The 17,068-nt window shown below is 39.1% G+C and overlaps 1 protein-coding gene across 7 annotated transcripts in view; it reads right to left on the bottom strand.

Annotated features, from left to right (window-relative positions):
- Positions 1-3,815: 3,815 nt before the first annotated feature.
- The window catches only part of atp8a2 (ATPase phospholipid transporting 8A2), a 135,768-nt gene continuing 122,515 nt past the window's right edge, over positions 3,816-17,068 (bottom strand). For all 7 annotated transcript variants that reach the window (XM_056451197.1, XM_056451201.1, XM_056451199.1 and 4 more), the window contains 4 exons: positions 15,047-15,135; positions 13,367-13,471; positions 6,629-6,720; positions 3,816-5,005 (listed from right to left, as the gene is read on the bottom strand). In XM_056451197.1, coding sequence (XP_056307172.1) covers positions 4,911-5,005; positions 6,629-6,720; positions 13,367-13,471; positions 15,047-15,135 — 381 coding nt within the window. In that variant the 3' untranslated portion in view covers positions 3,816-4,910. The remainder of the gene's footprint in view (positions 5,006-6,628; positions 6,721-13,366; positions 13,472-15,046; positions 15,136-17,068) is intronic.

A 17,068-nucleotide genomic window follows, 5' to 3' on the forward strand; every position in this document is an offset into this window, starting at 1 on the left:
AATAAACGGTGGACCAATTGGAGCTGTTTTCAAACCGACCGCAACTTTACGTAGGAGAGCGGTCCCCCCGCCCACCAATATTGATTGACAGGCGCGTCATCATATCCTCAGTTTGTTGATTCACGTCCGCCATTTTCAGCGTGAGTCGAAGCGATATCACTAAAGGAACACCCTAGCTCTATTTTTAGATGCAAGGCTCATTGGGCTCAACACAAGATCAATATTCTCCATATTATCGCTCTAATCGGAATTATTGGTTGTATCTTTAGGTTTGCAAACATGTGTACTTCTCATTGAGTCTACCTTATACTTCAGCCGTTTGCATTTCTCGCAATCCCAGAAGCTCCCTGTGATCTTAACTAGCATGCGTTTTAGAATTCTAAACATCGGTTTCTATCAGGGTACACTCAAGTCGACGGCTGGGCGCTGCGGACTGCTGCAGAAACCTATGTTTAGAATTCAAAAATGCGTGGCGCAACGATTCGGGACACTTCATGTTTCTGGTGCACCACAGAGAGTGTCTGGTGTGCCGTGTCGCGGCGTCGAGCGGCGCATCCGGTGCCTCAGTCAAAGTTAATTCAGTGTGCGTGGTTATTAGTTTCTGTGTACAAGCTCGGCACTTGAAACTAGCACACAGTTGGCTGTAAAACAGTACAAAGACATAAATGATTTTGTACTCTCTGCTTGGTCTGTGTCAGAGTCGTACATGTATGACTAATTGCTGAACCTCTCAGTCTGCCTGTCAGACTCTGTTGCAAACGCAGAGCGGGTGAGCTCATGGCCCCGCCCCCTTGTTACGTTGGCGGGAAGCCGAAACTAATTTACATGTGAAGCAACACACCCATAAATCAGCAAACTGTGGACACGCCCCCAGCATGACACTTTTTAACACATTATAATAAAAAAATCTGAATTGTGTTTTAAACTGAACCTAAACTGGCACACTCAGAAGAACCATAATATTAATATTAAATCATAAAAAACAGGTAAACTATGTGCCCTTTAAAAATTCTAAAACATCTTTTCACAAAGGAGTATTTAACAATTTAACCAGCACACACCGCTAGTCAAATTTTCCACACAGACAATGCCTGCAACTATAAAACACAAACAAAAACCACAATAATTGCAGTTAGTACAGTTTTTGGCTTGTTAAATGGAACGTTTAGGGTCAGATTAACGTTTGAGGAGACTTTGGAAGGAGTTGAAATGGATCCATGTGGTTCCCCACTGAGGTGGAACAGAGGAATGGATTCTCCATATTGGAGGCAGTGGAGCTGGACAGAACTGGCTCACATTCAGAGACATGGGTGTGGACTTTCTAGCAATGAAGGATTATGGGACTGATTGAGGTTACAGGGTCACACACACCCATACAGTTACATTAAGACTTAGGGGAGATATACTTCAGTCAAATACACTGTTATAAGCACCTGTCAATTTTGGGTTTTTCTGTGATTGTTTTTTTACCCCGGTCTAATTCACAGAAGACATAGAAATGACATTTTTATTTTTACTTTGTTACAATTTTTAAATCCCAATACATCTGTAAAGGTTTTTTAATTTTATTTTTATTTACATATAAATTTGGAAGGTTTTACAGAGAGTTTAAATCAAATGTACCTGTTTGCATTATTTTCTGAATTGTGGAGGGCTTAAAGAAACATCCAAAACCTCCTCTGTAAAAACACATAACTCTGGTATGTTAAAACACCCATTTTAAACCTTATTTATGCGATATAGAAAGTATGCCAAGTTAATAGCAATTCAATGTAACCGCATTAAATGCTCTGGTATGGGAATGTTTTCAATAATAGTCGCATATAATCCATTCAAAATATATAATTTGATCGTAGCTTTTCAGTCGGACGTACATTATGTTCTTTGGCAAATTGAATGATTCGGAGTTTAAATAAGGTAAGATCTACACTTGCTGTAAATGTGTTAGTCTTCTCCTTGCTTTCCTGTCTTTAATCTTAAAATAACACTCCACCTCAGCTCATTTCCTAACCTGTAACCGTGACTCAGCTCTGAGGTGCACTTCAAACAAACCAGGTCCGAGAAAAGCACAAATCAAACTCAATTTATAAGCCCGCTAGTGAATGTTGGCTTTCTTTCAAACTTATGAGTGAATTAAATCACGCTAAGCTCATCTTTTAGCTCTGTAATTTTAAAACGGTCTCTCTCGCTGAGCCAGTTTCTCACGTAGGCATGTACGCTGCTATTCAATGTTTGGTAATCCCTTAAAACACGAGGAATGTGGTCAATTTGAGTCAAACAGTGAAATTGCAAAATTTTACTTACCACTTGAAGGAATAATTCAAATTCTCGTCCGAATAAACTAGGCTTTACCTCAAATAACTTATGAGGCCGATGTGGTCGAGCCACGCGATAAGAGTCTCGAACAACCAATATCAACTAGTCAAATCAATAAATCGTCTTGAACCGCAATTAATCTATTAAACAAGGAGTGTTTTAATTCTCAAATAAAAATATACATATTTATGTTAGGAATGTTATCCATTATTTTGACAAGGAGCCATTTGAAGGCTTAAAAATAATGACGTCACAATGATACGTTAACAAAAATATTTTTTCCTCTTTTGTTGTTTTTTTCTACTGTTTTATGTTTATAATATTATTTAACGTGATCTGTTATTATCATTGTTACTATTATTGTCTTTTTTGTGTGTAAAATCGGATTTTGAATGTTTGTTATTTAAGTCAAAAATAAAAAAGCTGTAAAAAATAAAATAAAAATGAATAAAGCTGGAATAAAACATATTAAATGAAAAAATAAAATGAATTAACTCTGAATAAACAGTCTAAGAGCCTTAGGAACGAACTGCTTTTCTTTCCCTTTTTCCCTTCTAGAGAGCATAAATAACCAAACTAATCTAAAATAATCTATACTAAAAATGGAAAATTTAGCATTTTTGTCTTTGCATTTTACATATACTCATTCATTTTCTTTTCGGCTTAGCCCCTTTATTAATCTGGGGTTGCCACAGCGAAATCAACCGCCAACTATCCAGCATATGTTTTACGCAGCGGATGCCCTTCCATCACTGGGAAACACCCACACTCTCCTATTTACACACATACACTATGGACAATTTAGCTCGCCCAATTCACCGATAGTGCGTCTTTGGACACGTGGGGGAAACCGGAGCACCCAGAGGAAACCCACACGAACACGGGGAGAGGCGATTGTGCTGACCACTGCGCCTCCGTGACGCCATTTTACATACAACATTGACAAAATTATTCCAGCACATATGTATTTTGTTACAATTTCTATAAACTACATTCACAATTATTGTTTTGGTTTTCCGTTCTTGCTAAACATGAAATGCAGATTATCAAGAATAGCATTTTTGTAGTTTACACATGATAACAGTATCTTTCCAAAGACATGCATTTTCAAATGTTTGCCTTTTCAGGCACTCAACAACAACAAAAAAAGAAAAGCTATTCATTTTTTATTAAAAAAAATTTGTCATAACACCAATGAAATGAATAGGGAAAATTGAAAACAATGCCACTTAAAAATCTAAATAAATACTATAATGCTTTGTGTCTATATATAATATTACCAAAACTATATAACTTTCAGGAGCGGTCACCTTCAGGTTACCATATGATTTCATTGTATAAATAAAGAGCAGCATGAACATTCTTTCAAATATCTCAACAGAAGTCAGTCATGCACTTTGGAAGAGCACAACCATGAATAAACATTTTTCTTTTTTCCCGCTGATTTCTCTCCCTATAAGAACAACTACAACAAGACAAAAAAAGAGACCGAAAACAAGTTTAAAAAGAGAATGACACTGAGTCACAAGTCCAGTTTATTTGACAAAACAGTCCAGAAACCTGACAGGTTGAGTGAAAGCGGACAAAGCAAAGCCACAGCTGTGAGCCACAGCAACCACCGAATGAAACAGTGAGCGAATGAAAGGATAACTAGACCAAGAGAACAAGGAGACACGGAGATTGCTGATCTGGAAAGAAAGAGACAGAAGGAGGAACATGAGCTCTAAGATACAGAGACCGCCATTAAGATTAGCTGAGACAGAGAAGAAGGTGTATTTGTGTGTGTGTGGTAAGCTGGGAAGCTCCATGCTGCAAGGTGGGGGTTCTGCCTCAGAGGAATCGCTGTGTGTTTTGGCAGCCTTGCTGGATGGTAACGGTGCATGCATGTGTGTGCATGCGTGTGTGTGTGTGTCTCCTGCATCTCCAAGCCACTCCTCCCCCATCTCAGGTCTGCAATGGGCATTCCTCCAATCTGTGTATATATGTGGGTGGGTGTTTGGTGTTTGTTTTGAGTGGCCTCCCCTCCTGCATCGATGTGGTGATGACGGACACGCCAAACTCCGATCTCTGGAGATGCAGACGCCGGGACTCAACAAAAACACACACATGCAGACACACCGAGAAGCATGACAGCATGAGCCCCCCCCTAAAGAGCGAGTGCAACAAAGAAGCCATACGCGCATCCTTCTCGATATATATGAGCGTGCAGATGCAATCACGCACCCACACCATATAGAACCAAATGAAGCAGATTTGTGACTCGCGAATGGTTATACAGACACCATTGTCTCTGGTTTCCACTTCTGGATGCTACTTGGCTCCGTTTGCCAGTCCGTTCATCTCATGTGTAGTGCATTTCAACTGGCCGTTTCAGTGTGTGAATATGCCCGCCCACCCCAACCCTGCGTTTTGTTTTTTTTCAGTAAATCCGCTCCCTCTGGCCTCATCGGGAGGCGGTGTGTTATGTAGCTCGGCCGGTGTTTGCGGTAGCTGTGCCCAGTTCAGTTTATATTCAGCTTAAAGGCCTCAGCACGGGATCACCCAGCACAGGTGTGTGGTTAAAGTCTCCAGCAGCTGTTGCAGTAGGGCCACAGCTACAGACTGGGCCGCTGGCGGGTGGTGTCATAGGAGCGGACGACCTGCGACTGAGAGACCACACCATGCTCCTCCTGTGAGAACGCATATCCATCTGTTGGAGAATTAAAAAACAATTGTAGGCTGTTGGTTAATGTGCATGTAATAATCAGTGGTGGATGAAGTATACAAATCAAGTACTTGAGTTTAAGTGTAGATGCCCTGATATAATATTATTCCAGTAAAAGTATTAAATATTGATATGAGTCTTTATTTAATTACTCACTCTGAACAGATCATTTGAATCGGTGAGTCATTAATTACATACTCTGACCTGATCATTTGATTCAGCGAGTCATTAACTAATTACTCACTCTGAGAAGATCATTTTAATGAGTGAGTTGTTGTCTGGAGACTTGCTCTGTCAAGATCATTTGAATCGGTGAGTCATTAACTAATTACTCACTCTGACCAGATTATTTGAATCTGTGAGTTGTTGACTAGAGACTTGCTCTGACCAGATCGTACGAATCGGTGGGTCATTAACTAATTACTCACTCTGACCAAATCGTTTGAATCAGTGAGTTGTTAACTGTAGACTTGCTCTGAGCTGATTAATTGAATCAGTGAGTCATTAACCAATTACTCACTTTGACCAGATCATTTGAATCAGTGAGTTGTTGACTGAAGACTCACTCGGACCATATCATATGAATCGATGAGTCATTAACTAATTACTCCCTTTGATAAGTCATTTGAATTAGTGAGTTGTTGAGATTCACTCTGACCAGATCATATGAATTGGTGGGTCATTAATTAATTACTCACTCTGACCAGATCATTTGAATCAGTGAGTTGTTGACTGGAGACTCACTCTGACCAGATCAAATGAATCTGTGAGTCATTAACTAATTACTTACTCTGACCAGATCATTTGAATCAGTGAGTTGCTGACTGAAGACTCACTCTGACCAGATCATATAAATCGGTGAGTCATTAACTAATTAATCACTCTGACCAGATCATTTGAATTAGTGAGTTGTTGAGATTCACTCTGACCAGATCATATGAATTGGTGGGTCATTAATTAATTACTCACTCTGACCAGATCATTTGAATCAGTGAGTTGTTGACTGGAGACTCACTCTGACCAGATCATATGAATCTGTGAGTCATTAACTAATTACTTACTCTGACCAGATCATTTGAATTAGTGAGTTGTTGAGAGTCACTCTGATCAGATTATATGAATCAGTGAGTCATTAATTAATTACTCGCTCTGACCATATCATATGCATCGGTGAGTCATTAACTAGTTACTTACTCTGACTGACCAGATAATTTTAATCTGTGAGTTGTTGACTGGAGACTCACTCTGACTAAACCATATGAATCAGTGAGTCTTTAAATCAGTGACTCGCTAAATGATTCAAACTGAATCATTTAAATCACTGACTCGTTTACTCGATCATTTGAAGCAGTGAGATGTTAAATAGAGGACAAATGCAAAAGAATATTTAAAAATTATTTTGGGATCTTATTCACTTTGTTTAGTTTGTACAGAAAACTGAGGCTATTATCCGAGGCTATTAGCTGACAGATTAATTAACCATTATTAAACTCTTCACTAAACAAGCACAGATCAGCATAATCCAACCCAATCTGGTATATTTAGCAGGTTCTGCAGATGTCAGTGGGTGTGAGGTGTAAAAAGAAAGCGTGAGGAACATTAACTTACGTGACACGGTCTGCTGCACAGAGTTGGAGCGTCCCACACTGGAAGGCGTTTTTCTGAAGACCCGTGTCAGCAGGTGGGCACGCTCGTTCAGACTGGACACACAGAGACACACGAGTTACACCACCAATCACATCACACTTACAGGCTGATTTACTACACACATGACAGCTAGAGGTCAAACCACATGCAATTTTACAACACTCTAGTCCTCTACCCTGCCGCGTGGCTGTACTGGCGAACATCAGAAACTCTTAATGACATTCACTCAAGCAGAACACACACTTATACACACACACACTCACACGATTCTAAGAAATGGCTTCCCAAAGCACTCCTAAACAACATTAAACTCAGCCGTGTGATCCAAAAACATCTCCTTGAATATTTCCACAGCACTAAATCCTCCAGCTTTCCAATCCCTCAAACAAAAACGATCAATATGAGAAGCATTCAACAGCTCTTTATTCTAAAATTAATGTAGCCAATAAAGAAGTATCTGGTTGTTAAATTAAATGGCCAAATTTCAATTCTGTGGCATTTCACCGGCAGTTTCGAAAATGAAGAGGAACTGAACTAGTCTGACCCCATCTTTGACAAACAGGTTCAATGTAGAACAATCAGTCTACAATGTTTCCCTGTAAATCAGATAAAAGAGATCCTTCCTCTCATCCATAAAAGAAAGCGTGATCTGAAAAGCAGTTGTTATGGACGAGGGCCAAACTTCTCAAGGTTACAGCTCAAACCCATTGTGCTACGAAGGGGACCGTTTGCACTGTTATCATTGGGAAGGACGTGGCATTCATTTAGGCTGTGCTGCAACAGTGTATGAGATATGGCAGAATGTGGGCCAACAAAAACGATGTCTGCAAAACAGATGACCGGTTGAAAGATGTGGATGATGAATGGATAAATAAAGAAATAAAGGGATGGAATGACGCATAGGCTTGATGGTAACAGGAGCTCTTTTTCCCTCTGCCGTTTCTCTGGAACGTGGACAATCCTTGGAATATCAGACAGTTGTTTTGATTAATCAAATTTTCAATAACTTATTTTCCTCAAGACTGTCCCTCATGTATGAGTCCAGGCTTGGCTCATACTTCGGAAAATACCTTGCTTTTGTCCGGTAAGGCTAGTTTATGGAAGCTTGTTTCCATAACAGAATAAAAAAATGTAACTGTGATTTTTTTAAATCACACAAAATTATGACTTCAAGTTCATCATTTGAGTTTATAAACTGAAAATTGCATTAAAAAATATAGTTTTTAAAAATATAGTGAAGATTATATAAGACGAGCTAAAACTGCAAATTACAACTGAACCTGAAAAACAATGTCTTGAGGAATACTACTCTTTATACTGTATATCCTGCAATTGACTCTACATTTGTCAGTTCAAGAGTTCTCACTTGGTTATTGCTCGATACTAATTGCAGGTTTGTCATGCTGTCCCAGGAGAGAACCCTGAGTCATATAACATAGAAGCGGGTCTGAGATCAGGGAGGTCTCGAGAGCTCCCCCTGGTAAAGGAGGAGATGGGGTGGATGGGGGGATTCTTCAAAAACGAAGATAAGGGAGGTAATGCAAACTGGGCTATTTATTGGAGTCTTGAATTCATCTGATTGGTTTATCGATGATTGTTGATGCGGCACAAGCCGTGATCAATCATAGCACGTGATCCTCTCAAAATTAGTTTATAAAACTTCACTTTGTATCTTGTAATTCTAACTTCTCTGAATTGTTTACATCTTCTATTTCTGGGTTTACACTTAAAATTCAGTATTTTGTCCAGTTTACAGTTACACCTTTACAACTGCGAGTTAACATCTCAACTCCGTATCTTATTTCAATATTATTCCATTTTCAAAATATTTTATATTTTAAAAAATACTGAAAAAGTTATGATGTCAAAACTTCAATTGTGGCTTTGTATCTTGCAGTCTAAGAATACTGAGACAAAAGTCAGAATTCCGAGTTATAAATTCAGACTTCTTAGGTGCTGATCACACCGAACACGCTTTTTGCATTGAGAGGCGCATCTTTTGAATGATTTACTAACAGCGTTTTGTGTGTTGCTTATGCGCCCTGTGCGCCTCGCGTTTTAACTGCCTGCTGCGCCTCGTGTTTTTGCCATCGCACGCTGTGTACACGCAGTTTAAAAAGTAAACTGAGTGGAAAAAGTGTGTTACATCAGTCGCGTCTTTTTCATTCTCCAATCAAATTAAAGCAGAGGCGTGGTTTCTGTTGAGGTGACAGTAGCGTTTGTGTTGTCAAGACAACTAGAGACTTTTAAAGATGAAGAAGAGACTAGTGGTCACTGTTTCAAGTTATCCAGAGCTGTATGACTTTACAAATCTTGAATCTCACAATGTTATTAAATATTACAATTATAACAATATCAACAGCAGCACTCACACACAATTTGCATCTGATTCAGTCGTGGCCTAGTGACTTAAAAAGCGTGCCACACTTCCACAAGGATCAACAAAAAGGCAGTGATATGCACCTCGTGTTTTTGGAATGTAAAAGCGAGTTCGGTGTGATCGGGTCTGTAAATCACAATTCTCCCCATTTTTCTCTCTATTGAATTTAGTCTTGCATCGTCTGACTTTTTTCCACTGAATTGTAATTTAGGAGTTTATTTCTCACAATTTTGACTTTCTTCTGAGAATTGTAAATGTATGTCATAATTCTGAGTTTATGTGTAGAAACTGAGATAAAATAATATCCAAGGTTTCCAGTCTTTCCAGGACAGTAGACTCAAGAACGTTTTTAAAGCACCATTAATTGTAAATCAAGCACTTTTGCACTTTATACCCCTGCATCTGTAGCACCATGAAAGTGCTTACTGTCCTTAACATTTCACTTACACTTAATATTTACATAAAACATATCAAAGTAATAATAAACAGTTATGTTCAAACAGTCATGATCAAAGAACGTTAACACAATTCATTGAATTCAATTCTGGTAATATTTAAATGCTGTCTCTGAAATATTGATCAAATCTGCATTATTTAAGCCTAAAACTTAAGGTTTTTATATGAAGTATTCCTCCAATTTTTTGTTCAGTTTCTGATAGCAGAACAGTCCAATTGTTTAAATAACACTATAAACTTTTAATTCAAGCACTTTCAAGAACCTATGTTTGTTTTTAAGTACTTTCCAGGCCTTGAATTCATATGTCTGAATTCAAGCACTTTCAAGAAGCATGGGAACCTGAATATCAGTTTGTTTTATCCTGTGTAAAATCCCTGCCATTTTACTGGAGACAAACAGAGCGACAAATCTAGATGCCTATAGCGCATACTCCACATCTGAGTCAGCCTCCACTCACTGATGCTGAATTCAAGCTGATGTTTAATCATTCAGCAGATTTCTGCACTCGTTCAGGATGACTTACAGCCATTATGCTTTTTACAGCTGGATATTTACTGAAACAAATGAGGTTAAGTGTTCTGCTCTGGGGGAAACGAGGGGCTAAAACCCAAACGGGGCTTACAGCCAACATCCCTCTGATTAGAAGTCCATTCTGTCAACTCCCTAGCCATAAATTAGTGGCCTAAAGACCACAAAACACTCCAAGGTATTACAAAAAAGACTGCCAACTTTGTGTCTCGTGTATATAGGGCTGTACACCTCACGCAATATGTACAGTAATATTTCAAGTGCTAAATCTGTGCAATCGCTCCACACAGTCAATATCAAAATCACAGGATGAAAGCAAACACATGCACAGAGCTATAATCTGTAGGAGACTAAACACACCCAGTGATTATAGCTACGCAAACCTGACCAGATCATGGCCGTCTGATAGCGTAGAACGTGAAAAGAGAAAAATGAAAGAAAAGTCATGAGATGGTGATGATAATCGGAGGAAGGTTTAGGGAAACAGAGGTCACTGCACATCCATAGAGAGGGTCACATTCAGGCAGACTGTTTCTACCTGCGTGCATGCCTGGATTTGACTCTACGGGTCTATGAGTCCTCAGTGTTGGGCCTGTGGGTGTTCAGGCAGGGGTTAAGAGGATCACAATCAACACAAATGTGAGTCTTAACCAAACACACATACACAATTTACAAATGCAAAAATGAATGTGATAAACAAGCAGTCAGCTCTAAAACCTAGTGATCTTTAAGGCACAAATGTCGACACCTAATATGAAATTTCATCATAAGTTTGGCAAGCAATTTTGGAGAATTTGATGTTTCCCCATCCAAACAGAATGACCTAGCACACTTGCCTTGCCTGAGTTTAGTTCCAACCCTGCTTCAACACACTTACCTGTAGGTTTCAAACAAGCCTGAAGGACTCAATTAGTTTGATCAGGTGTGTTTAATTAGGGTTGTAACTAAACTGTGCAGAGCTCCGGCCCTCCAGAAACTGGCTTTGACGCTTGTACTTTAAGGCAAGGCAAGAGTGCTTGGTCATTCTGTTTGAATAGGGAAACATCAAATTCTCCAAAATTGCTTGCCAAACTTATGATGAAATTTCATATTAGGCATCAACAATAAAAAATTAAACAACTGTTTCTTTAGTTTCATTTCTAAACGTTCAAATCAAACAAAATCTGCAGATATTCACATCTGGATCGAGCCCTTCGCCGGAGAATCGTCAGTCTATAGAGATCACTGATTGGCTTATGTACTAGAAGGCGGGGCTTCATTCACCATACTTACTATTGCACTTTTCTTCATTCAAAACTATACAAGTGTCATGTCTTGTGTACTCTCAGGGGCGTAGCGGACATTTTAAAAGTGAGGGGAACAGCTGAATGGTAATTATTAATCACCTGTTTCTAAATGGTCTGGCTCTAAAAGTGAGGAGAATACACAAAACATGTCACCCCCACCCTCTCCTGCTACGCCCCTGTGTAATCTATAGTCTTAGGCTTTACCTGAAGGAATTTTAAGGCCAGAATTTCGAAAAGATATTAAATTGTGAACAGCATTGTATAAATCCTTTACAGAGAAGGGCAACCAAACAATGTACATTAACTGCAAGCAATGCATGTGAAAAAATCTATAAGAGTTATTTTTTTATCAATAATATGTATTGTGTTAATAATATAAATATCTTTCAGCTCAGTACATATAATTAATATATGAATAACATCATATTATGTATATAAATTAATAAATATTACAACTGTGTTTTGTCTACAGCATATTTTTGTGTTTATAATATATTACATTTATATAAATAAATATCAATCAGCTGTCTATAATGAATGTAATTAACATAATAATCATAATTATATGTATAACACAATGAATGAATGAATGAATGAATGAATGAATGAATGAATGAATGAATGAACGAATGAACGAATGAACGAACACTGGAATATACAAAGTGAGAAAAATTTGGGTATAATTCATAAAATAAACATAAAATAAACTTTGGGTATATTACAACTGTTTTAAAACTGTTCTCACTGCAAAGAATCTAAAATAAACTGTACATTACAAATATATAAAATAATATAACTGGAAGGGCATCTGCTGCGTAAAACATATGCTGGATAAGTTGGCGGTTCATTCCGCTGTGGCGACCCCGATTAATAAAGGGACCAAGCCAAAAAGAAAATGAATAAATGAATAATATAATATAATATAATATAATATAATATAATATAATATAATATAATATAATATAATATAATATAATATAATATAATATAATATAGACAAATTTTAACCAAACTTTTTGGTCTGCTATGTGTATGTGCTATTTGAGTTACTGACTTTGGCCCCGTTTACACTGCCAGTTAAATGCGACCCAATTCCTATTTCTTTCTGATATGTAATACAGATCGGATCTATTCTATGACCGTGTAAACACGCATGCATTCGGATATTCAGAGATCGGTTTCAGGCCTCCTTTATATGTGGAAATAAATCAGATATAAATCGGATATGAGACAATGCAACTATCGTGTAAACAGGCAGATCAGATTTATCCAGGCATTCCGTTTTAAAGGTCATTAAACTTGCGACCATGTGGTACTTCTCCACGGTTTAATGACGTAGAAGGAAGAGCATGTGTGAAGATGCTGACACAGTAAACAACAACAACAGAGGAAACATGGACGAGGAAAGTGGTCAGTCGCCACAATTTGCTTCCAGACATGAGATCTCTCTCGTACCCACAAATTCCTCTAAATGGTGGAGGACACCATATATAAACCATAGGCGCAAGCTGTGAAGTTGGCCCTTTCCCTCCTCAAAATCATTTTAAAGTTGAACTTTGCATATTTCGCAGAGCTAAAAGCAAGTGGCTAATGTGGCTGGTCTTCCATCGTGGCTAATGTGGTGCAGATGCTAGAATCCTCCCTCACGCATGCGCGACGCCGTAAATTGTATGGCAAGTGTAAACACATGAATTGGATATGGGTCACAATTAAAAGATTGTGTAAACGGACAGGCAAAAAAAATCAGATATGGGCAACAAATCGGAATTGGGCATCAAGACCTGACAGTGTACACAGGGCCTATGTAGTGTTCTTCAAATCAGTCACTTATAAAGTTTTTTTATTAGTATGCTGCCATAGTAGATTACAGTTAGTACGCTATCATAGTAGATGCCTGTCTGTAAAGGTAGCGAGTCAGATCACAAGGTTTTAAAATGTATCTAACATGTTGACAAAAAAACAACAATTATACATTGCCTGAACCTAAAAGGGGTACTATATAACTTCATAGTCAATAGATTTATGTTAAAGCATATTTAAAGACTAACCTGCGGCCGCTGGCATCTCTGAGAACGGCTGCTCCGGGGTCCACAGCCCGCGCCTCTAGCTCCTGGACCTCCTCCAGTAGAGTCTTCCTCACTGTACGTCTTCCTCTACATGCAGACACAATATATTACATTACATATTGCCAAACGATACTGTACTTCCTCCATTAATATGCTGATATTGTTGAAGTCAGAATTATTAGCTCTCCTGAATTATTAACTAGTTTCTGTTTATGGAAAGAAGATATTTTTCAACAATTTTTTAAACATAGTAGTTTTAATAACTCATGTCAAATATTTTATCTTTGCCATGATGACGGTACATACTATTTTACAAGATACTTTTCAAGACACTAGTTTTTAGCTTAAAGTGCAATTTAAAGGCTTAACTAGGTTAATTAGTCAAGTTAGGGTAATAAGGCAAATCATTGTATAACGATGGTTTGTTCTGAAGACAATTGAATAATAATATAGCTTAAAGGGGCTAATAATTTTGACCTTAAAATGGTTTTTAAAAAATTAAAAACTGCTTTTATTCTAAACTGCGATTCATTTGTTCCCAGACTCCTCCTTTGCACGATGCTAATCTGTGCTGACTGGTTCGATCACCCAGTCTGTTGTGATTGGTCGACTGCATTCAGAGCGAGATAAAGAGAAATGCCCAGCACGGCTTATCAACTATTTTGTAGTAGTCGGAGCACAGAGTATATGTGTGAGCCCAATGCAGGAGTGCATTAAAGCAATGAAGTTTAACACCAGCATATTGCTTTATTCTTAACCATAAGTAAAAACAGTGACACACATTCAGTAGTAATCCACACAGTGGCAAAAGTTGAACTATTTTCATACTTGACCGTCGCATGGTCATAAATGCATTTAAATCCTTAAAGCGGCACGTGTCGCATTTTCAATGGGGTTTTAGACGCGATGAAAATATAAAGAGTTAACCAGATACAGTACAAGCGGTTACAAGTAACAAACACAATTAAATACATGATTTGCAAGCTAGAGAAAACAAGGAGGCAACCACTTTAAACGCACTTACACTTGTGAAATGAAGGAAGAAACTGGTCCATGAACTGTGCACTGTAAAGTTCTTGTCAAGATCCGACAAAGTCCCATACATCAATAGTCTTTTTTGATCCTTCCTTTAACAAACGGCCGATGAATCCCCCATTGTGAGTGCCTAGATTGCTGAAGCACTTGTCAGAAAAATGACGGGAACACAGCACAAGGCTGGGGCTATAATGCTGAGGTATTTCAGTGACAGCGTCTTTATTCAACCAAGATCTGCTACAGCGTTTGTCTTCCTCTTTTTCTTTCTACAGTGTGTGTGGATGGGGCCTTGGGTTTAAATTTTCCCGGGTCTGCGCGTGCAACAAATGGGCGGGGCTTGAGTTTTGTATCTGAAACTGATAAAGATTTAGCAGCGATTCATTCGAACTACTATAAGTCGACTCTTTTATAGATGAAACAATAGTTTTAAACATGGCGCATTTTTAGATTTAAGCCTTAGCTGGATATTTCACTTCACTTAGAGCTGCGTTACACACTACATGGAAGGTCATTTTCAAAAACCCATAATAGTGGCTCTTTAAACATCATTTGGAAAAAATAAATAAAAAGAAATCATAGGAGGGCTAAAAATTCAACTGTATGTGTATGATACAGTAGGTTACTTACGCATTCCACACCACGTCTTTGAGCAAACATGCTGTTGGTACCAGAATCAGACCCAGCCAGAAGCTCCAGCACTGCATCACCCGTCCAGCCTGAAACAGGACAAACACACCTTCATCACCATCATGAGACTGCATCGTGTCTGCAGCCAGACTCTGTTGATTAAGGGGGCATTTTGGTCTCTCTTCTGCAGCTGTTGGCCAATGGTGTGACCTCTGACCTGTGGGAGAGTTTAATTACCCATTTAGCCAGCGCTGCCGTCTGCTGTTTGCTCTCCTCCTCTGCTGTCTCCGTTTAATGACTCACTTAGAAGTGTTCTTTTGCATGAGTCACTTCTTACAACGAATCATTGATAATCACTTATACTCAGCATTTTTGATCTATCTATCTATCTATCTATCTATCTATCTATCTATCTATCTATCTATCTATCTATCTATCTATCTATCTATCTATCTATCTATCTATCTATCTATCTATCTATCTATCTATCTATCTATCTATCTATCTATCTATCTATCTATCTATCTATCATGCAGTTAAACTTATTTATAGTATATTATAGTATATACACACACATCCATCCATCCATTTATCCATCATTGCTACACATTGCTAAACCACAATAAAGGATGCATATCGCTCCGTCGCCAGAGCAGCTCTAGGACTCTCCGATCACTGCCTGGTTCATCTTATACCAACTTACAGGTAAAAACTTAAAACTACTAAGCCAGTATTAAGGACTGTCAAGAATTGGACCAACGACACAGAGCAGGTCTTACAAGCCTGTTTATGCATCCCTACCAGAACCTACCTGTCATTTAACAATGATAAAACATGGTTTACACCAAAACTTAGACACTTTCTTCAGGCCAAAGAGGACGCTTACAGGAGTGGTGACAGGATCTTGTACAATCAGGCCAGGAACACATTGACAAAGGAGATTGGTGTGGCTAAGAAAAGCTATGCCAAAAAGCTGCAAAACCAGTTTTCAGCTAACGACCCTGCATCAGTGTGGAGAGGCTTAAAAGGTTTCACTAATTACAAGACACCATCCTCCAGTATCGACAACAATAAACATATTGCAAACGAGCTGAATATGTTCTACTGTAGATTTGACACCTATGACCAGACACCTCACACCCGCCCGGACCATCTCCCTACACAGCCATCAACACCACATCAACACAGCCCGGACAATCTCTCTACACGGCCATCAATACCACATCAACACAGCACGGACCATCTCCCTACACAGCCATCAACACCACATCAACACAGCCCAGACCATCTCCCTACACAGCCATCAACACCTCCAGCCATCTTCCTCCCCCCCACCCCCTGCACTTCAGATCAGTGGGGATAATGTGCGTCAGATCTTCAGTAAACAGAAGAGAAGGAAAGCACCAGGGCCAGATGGTGTCTAACCAGCCTGTCTTAGAACTTGGCTGACCAGCTGGCTCCCATTTTCTCACAGATCTTCAACAGATCACTGGAACAGCGCAAAGTTCCATCCTGCTTTAAGCGCTCTACTATCATCCCAATCCCGAAGAAACCAAAGTTCACAGGACTCAATGACTACAGACCTGTGGCCTTAACATCTGTGGCCATGAAGTCATTCGAAAGCCTGGTGCTAGCATATCTGAAGGACATCACTGGACCCCTGCTGGACCCCATGCAGTTCGCCTATAGAGCAAACCGGTCTGTGGATGCAGTCAACATGGGACTGCATTATACCCTACAACATCTGGACAAACCAGGGAACTACGCAAGGATTCTGTTTGTGGACTTCAGTTCTGCCTTTAACACGTCCCATCACTGCTTGAGTACAAACTGGCCCAGCTCTCTGTTCCTAGTTCTGTCTGTCAATGGATCACCAGCTTTCTGACAGATAGACAACAGCTAGTCAGAATGGGCAAAATCACATCCGACAGCCGCACCATCAGCACTGGTGCCCCCAGGGACGTGTTCTCTCCCCACTGCTCTTCTCCCTGTACACCAACGACTGCACTGCAAAAGACCCCT

This window comes from Danio aesculapii, chromosome 24, assembly GCF_903798145.1.
Source record: "Danio aesculapii chromosome 24, fDanAes4.1, whole genome shotgun sequence".
NCBI classification, from domain to species: Eukaryota; Metazoa; Chordata; class Actinopteri; order Cypriniformes; family Danionidae; genus Danio; species Danio aesculapii.